The sequence below is a fragment of the Lynx rufus genome, unplaced genomic scaffold, assembly GCF_022079265.1.
Source record: "Lynx rufus isolate CCGP_SWC_20201006 ecotype Redwood Valley unplaced genomic scaffold, mLynRuf1.p SCAF_2, whole genome shotgun sequence".
Classification (NCBI taxonomy): Eukaryota; Metazoa; Chordata; class Mammalia; order Carnivora; family Felidae; genus Lynx; species Lynx rufus.
The window spans coordinates 135,958,007-135,964,416 of NW_025814834.1; the positions used below are offsets into that span (position 1 = coordinate 135,958,007).

General features: G+C 50.0%; 1 protein-coding gene across 3 annotated transcripts; it reads right to left on the reverse strand.

Moving 5' to 3' along the window:
• Nucleotides 1–426: 426 nt before the first annotated feature.
• Nucleotides 427–5,062, reverse strand: S1PR1 (sphingosine-1-phosphate receptor 1). 3 transcript variants are annotated; one of them, XM_047083865.1, is made up of 2 exons: nt 4,782–5,062; nt 427–3,132 (listed from the first exon to the last, which is right to left on the reverse strand). In XM_047083865.1, the coding sequence occupies exon 2, from the start codon at nt 2,963–2,965 to the stop codon at nt 1,820–1,822; it is 1,146 nt and encodes a 381-aa protein (XP_046939821.1). In that variant the 5' UTR covers nt 2,966–3,132; nt 4,782–5,062; the 3' UTR covers nt 427–1,819. The 3 variants fall into 3 exon arrangements, with proteins under 3 accessions (XP_046939821.1, XP_046939823.1, XP_046939822.1); XM_047083867.1 differs by lacking the exon at nt 4,782–5,062 and adding an exon at nt 3,671–4,379; XM_047083866.1 differs by lacking the exon at nt 4,782–5,062 and adding an exon at nt 3,387–3,663.
• Nucleotides 5,063–6,410: the final 1,348 nt, after the last annotated feature.

The following is a 6,410-nucleotide window of genomic DNA, read 5'->3' on the forward strand; positions in this document are numbered from 1 at the left end:
CTGTCTCTGTCTCAAAAATAAATAAACATTAAAAAAAATTTTTTAATTAGATTTACAACTACATTCTTGTATATTATTTCTTTAAAAGCCCGTGTTTTAGGACAAGAATTATTGTGTAACACTTAGTTTGGCTCGAATGCAATTTAAAACTCCAATAATGGCATTTACTTGTCAGCGTGGTATTTAGAGGTTGGTGGTTTTCATTGCATTTTTTACTACTCTTCAGTGTTAACTTATTGAAGTTTCTCTTCCTGAAAAAGATAGAGTGGTTTTTTAACAAACCACATTTTTTTTCACACCCTAGTTTATCAAGGTGAAATCCTTTAAAGAGTAACAGAAAATTGCCCTTAACTTTGATTCTAAAGATCCACATAGTCAAACACAATGTCTTATTTCTTTAAAAAAAAAATGCTATTCACAAAGGAATCTTTAAAAAAAATCAGTTTATTAATGTTTAAAAGTTGATAAAGCTATGTGCAAAATGATCCACAAAAGTCAGAAACCTATTAAATACTATTTTTTAAAAAAAAGACATTTCTCGGTTTAATTGCACTGAAAACCATACTAAAGAGACAGCAATATATTTTTATTTTTTGTGACATTTATACACATCTTTAATTAACTATTTAATGAACAGCTGTATTTTAAAACTTCTGGTATTCCCTATCAGTTAAAGTAATGCTTTAATGGCACAAGAGGGTTGTATTTTCTTAGGAAATGCACGTTCAACGGTGTTAACACAGGTTAGAAAAGTCCAATAAAATGCTGAAACAAATACATTCAAAAATCACGGAAAGTACTTTTAACACAACAAAATACAACCATCCTGTTGGTTGAAATAATTCACACAACACTCTGAAATAAACGTCAACAAAAGTGCCAAAGACAGACGTTGTATTTGTTAGACAAACTCATTAAGAAATCTCTCTTGGTTTACAAAGTCACCCCCAGTCAGTTTTCACCTTGTTTTACTTGTTTGATTCTCCTATGACACAAAGGATCCCGGTTGATAGCATCTAGATAAACTGGACTTATGCAGACTTTCAGACACAATGGATAACGATGCTGTAACATACTTCATTGTAAAGTTGTTAAAAGAAAAAAAAAATCAAAGTGACTGTAACCAAATTCCAAAAACTGATCCAGCTTACGTGGAAACTTTGGCCTCAGCAAATAAAATTGCTTTACATCTCCAAACCATCTCCATTCCTCACAGTTTCCCTCCTGAACACGGCCTACCCGCTGCAGACGATCAGCAAATGGACCGTGCCACAACCCCGGCTCTGATGAACGCCAGGTCGTTCAAATATAAAGTAACAGAATTTTGAGGAGGGGTGTGAAGGGAAAGGGAGGGTAGGATATGCAGTGCATACCCAGAGACGCAGAAGTGCACACAGTCACTTGGGCTGGCAACTAAGGTGAGAGAAAACGTCTCCTCCAAGCTCTCCACAGATGCTCTCACACTGGGGCCTTAGTCTTAGAGGAGCGGCCAGATGAACCCTCCAGGAGCTTGACAATGCTAGACCTTTGGCTCAGTGCAAAATCAAAGCTCCAGGGCGGGGGTAGGAAATAGATCCCAGGCGAGGACCTGATCTCCACCCTTCCCAGTGCATTGTTCACAGGAACTAACCCACCAACACCCCGGCACCACCAGGCTGCTCTTACTCTGCCCCCTGCCCCCTCCGTCTGGCTCCCAGCAGCTCCTCCCTGGCAGCGGTGGAGGCACAGAGACTTTTTTATTTTTGTTTTTGTTTTCCAAACACTGGGTGGTGGGGTGACCATGCAAGAACTCTCCCCATGGGTCGGGCAGCTTTCAGTTTTAGGAAGAAGAGTTGACATTTCCAGAGGACATAATGGTCTCTGGGTTGTCCCCATCGTCCTTCTGGGGGTGGGAGGAGTTGTCCGACTTACTGCGGCTGAATTCCATGCCGGCGATGATGGGTCGCTTGAATTTGCCGGCGGAGTCTCCGCTGGGGCACTTGCAGCAGGACAGGATCCGGATGAAGGCCCGGCGCATCTCCTTGTTGGTCAGAGTGTAAATGATGGGGTTGGTGCCGGAGTTGAGCACGGCCAGCACCAGGAAGTACTCCGCTCTGAAGAGGATGTCGCAGGTCTTCACCTTGCAGCCCACGTCCAGCAGGAGCAGGATGAAGAGGGGCGCCCAGCAGGCGATGAAGACGCTCAGGACGATAATCACGGTCTTGAGGAGCGCCAGCGACTTCTCAGAGCTGCGGCTGGCCTTGGAGATGTTCTTGCGGAAGGTCAGCCGGCGGCTCCGAGTCCTGACCAAGGAGTAGATCCTGCAGTATAGGATGACGATGGCGAGCAGGAGCAGGGTGAAGACGGTGGTGCAGAAGAGGATATAGTGCTTGTGGTAGAGCGGCAGGACAGTGGAGCAGCTGGCCAGCATGTTGATGCAGTTCCAGCCCATGATGGGGAAGCCACCCAGGATGAGGGAGATGACCCAGCAGGCACTGATCAGCAGGAAGGAGCGGAAGCTGTTGCTCCCGTTGTGGAGTTTCATCTTCAGCATTGTGATATAGCGCTCGATGGCGATGGCTAGGAGGCTGAACACCGAGGCAGACAAGGCCACAAACATACTCCCTTCCCGCAGAAACCACTGGGCGGGGGTGAGCTTGTAGGTGGTGGCGCCAGACAAGAGCAGGTTGGCCGTGTAGGCCACTCCCGCCAACAGGTCTGAGAGGGCCAGGTTGCCGATAAAATAGTACATGGGTCGGTGGAACTTCTTGGTTTTCCAAATGGTCAGCAAGACAAAGATGTTCTCTAGGATGATAAAGCAGCAGATGAGAATGAACACCACGGAGCTCAGTTTAATGCCGTTCTCGTCCGCGCTGACATTCAGTTTTCCCGTGTAGTTGTAATGCCGGACGATAATGTCGTAGTTGACATAGTCAGACACAGAACTGCGGTGGGTCTTCACCAGCGGGACGCTGGTGGACCCCATGGTGCGCAGGGTCTCCAGGAACCCGGGGGTGGCGCTTCTCCTGAAGGACGCTAGAGGGCGACGCCGAGAGAGCCTTCACTTGCCGCGGTGGGGGGGTGGTTCCGTCCGGGAGATCCAGGCTTTTTGTGTAGCTTTTCCTTGGCTGGAGAGGGCCTCGGGAACAGCAGCTTTAAACAAGTCACAAAGAGGAGAGAGTCAGGGAAAAAGCCACAGCACACTGGCATAATTCATTCTAGCTAAGGCACTGCTCCAGTTTTGTCATGGATTTGTTTTAAGTAAACTTGGGGAAAGCGCAAGGAGAAGGATTTCAGAAAAAGAAAATCAAATTCTTATTTCTTGCAAAAAAAAAAAAAAAAGAAGAAAAGAAAAAGAAAAAAGGGGGGAGTAGGGTGGGTAAGGGAAGGGAGAAAAAATTTTTTACCCAAACTGAAAACTCCCAACTCGACAAGACTAAAACTCTCCCTGTGTCACATCCAAACGGAAATGGGAAAACTAGAGAAGCAAGTCCCATTTAACATCCCTTCGGCTCCCTCACGCCGCCACCTCGATCCCCCTCCAGGTTTCCAGCTTGGAGCTGTTCTGGAGCATTCGCCCTCTCAGCAGCGGGTTCACTACCAGCTCTTGGTCTCTCCTCGGAAGAGACCCAACCGCCAATATGAGGGTGGAGACGCACAGCACCACCCAGCTAAAAGAACAGAGAACCACCTCCTAATTGCCATGCAAGACATTAGATTCGCACGAAAATCACTTGACAGAGTAAGTCATTCTTTGGGCTCTATTAATAACTCTCTAGGAACAGGTGTGCTTTGGGTCCGAGGGCGCCGCATGGTGTGGGCAGCCAAGCCCGCCCCGGCCTTGCGGTAAACAGGAAAGCTTAACGCCTCTGTGAAGCAACTGCCTTTTCTTTCTTCTGCTGCTGCTTCTTCTTCTTCTTTTTTTTTTTTCCTTGTAAGCTAATGCAAGAAACTCTAAAGGTTCAGTGAAAATCATTCATAAAAGATTGCAATAAATCCCAGGAGTTTCGCACATTCATTGATTGCATAAGGAGTATGTTTAGTTACTGTGGGTTTGGCCAACACACACACACGAGATAAGTTATACTACTAACGATAACAATACATGCCACTACATTCCTAATTCCAAGTGCAAATCTACAGTCCAGAAGCCTGAACGTACGTCTGGTGCATTGCTAAACGTGAGGCGGTAGTTTTACTTACTGCCCTCCCCCAACATGTTGCCTCGTCTCACAGAACTAGAAAGTGTGGAGAGAATGAAACACGGCACGGTTCGCAGAAGTCTACTTGTACCTCGTTGAAATGTTTCAAAGTAACGCCGCAATGTGATAGAAGGGGCGTAACAGAGAGCAGTTCCTGGGACAGCCGACGCTGCTCGTACCCAGAAACTCGGCATTTCTCCCATCTAATTCCACACCCTCCTCGCCGGCAGTGCAAGTTTAAGCCCTTACCCCCACCCCCACCTCCCATATTCTTTGTCTATAAGATTTCCAAAACTAAGCCCCTTCCCCCACCCCTCTGCGACCAACCGCAGTTTCCACTCTCCCCCACCTCTAGTCGGTTTTACAACCGGACTGAACCCTTTTCCAAACTTCATTAACTCACAAGTGCCCCAAGAACAATCCGATGGACTGGGCTTAGTAGCCCAGGGATGAATGTTTCTACCGCCCAGAGATGGATGTTTTAAAAGTTTCCGTTTTGCTTCGTTCCGGCTTAAAAATTCGTTTCTAACACTGAACACTTCCTGCAGCTGGGGTCCCCCGCACCCCCGGCCCACGCTGGCACCGCGCTCAGTCCCCTACCTCGCTCAGGCAGGACGAAGTTGCGTTGGGAGAGCTCTGGGTCTCCACTGCGCGCTCGGCATCTTGCTGCCGCCCCCGACTGACTGCGACGCTCTTGAAACTTACTCGAGTCGGGGTCCCCTCCCTCCGCAGCCGCACACTCCAATGGCCAGCCCTGCTCTCCGCGGCCCGCGCCGGCCCGCTAGCTGAAGTCACCGAGCGCCCCGCTGAGGCCGTGTGGCTTCCCTAGGAAGAGGCGGGGAGGGGTTAATATCTCAACCCCCACGCCCTCCGCCTGCGGCTGCGGGCCTCCGGCTCTCGGCTTCGGAGACTCACTGTCCAGGAAAGATCTGGGGCAGAAGCAAGCGCAAGTGCGCGCGCACACACACACACACACACACACGTGCACACACCCTCCTCCCCACCCCCCCTCCCCAGGCAACCGAATTAAAAAAAAAAAAAAAAAAAAGGAAAAGAAAACAGAGAAGGGACGGAGGCTGGTGCCCCCTGGACTCTGATGCATAAATCACAGCCCTCGCCCGGCTGTCCACCGCTCCCAGACACCGTTCTCCCGAGTCTTAGAAAAGAGAGGACGTGGGGAGCCTTTGGAAACTTTTCTCCCGAAAAGTCTCAGGGGGCAGAGGACGGCCCGGCGTCTCGCAGCGCACCTCGCTGTTTCCCTACCCCCGCAAGCTCTCGATTGGATCGGAGTCCCGAGATCGTGGCGGGGCGCCCCGGGGCCGCTTCTGTGCAGACAGGGAAAGGAGGAGCCGACACCCCGCGAGTCCCGGCCGCCCACCGGGGACGAGAGGCTGGCAAGGGGCTGCCACAGACGCGGAGGAGATATGCAGCAGCCTAGAAGGGAGAATGGTCCCGGAGGTTCCTCTGCTTCTCCCTACCCCCGTCCCACTGCAGCCCCGAAACTTGTGGTCTGAGGGGCAGAAAGTGGTTTTCCCGGGGCTCGGTGACGAATGGGCTAACGCGGGGCGAGAAGTAGGGCTGGCTTTCCCCTCACTCAACTGGGCGCAAACTCAAGCCGTGTGTCCCAGATTCTGAGACCTTTGGGGAGGTGGTCAGCTGCTGGGGCCTGACAGATTTAAAAGCTTGGGCAGCACAAGAATTTCCAAAAGGGAAGAGCCGCAGGACCCAGCCAGCCTAGTCTGAGACCGGTGACCTTCTCTCCCTTTCTACTCGGGAGGATTCAGAGGCCCCCACACCTCATGCTCTCAACACGCCCACTCTCTTCTTTCACTTTGATGCTACTTCAGAAGGTGAGACATAGAGGCTGCCTTGGTCAGCTCCGCCTAAGTGACAAGCTCAGAGCACTTCTGCCCTGCTCTGCTGCTAGATTTCCACCCAGTTCCTGGTCGCTCTGGCTTCCCATCCTGGCAGATGTGAACGCAAAACTTCTCCGTGTGCAGTTTCAATTGACAGACACACCCTGTACCTGAATGACTCAGAAGGAGGTTGAATGAATAAACAACAGACCCCTGACTTCTGGGATCTTATGATTTTGCAAAAGAAGAAATCTAACGACAGTTAAAATCAAGTTCACAGCTGCCTTCAAGTCTTCAGCAACCGAGTTGCACGGAGCACATCGCCACAAAACAACAGCACATGCATACAACGTGGAAATGCAGAGGAGTGTCC

Bases quoted from the DNA above. Each gene is read 5' to 3' on its own strand.
- S1PR1 (XM_047083865.1), bottom strand. From the start codon at position 2,965: ATGGGGTCCACCAGCGTCCCGCTGGTGAAGACCCACCGCAGTTCTGTG.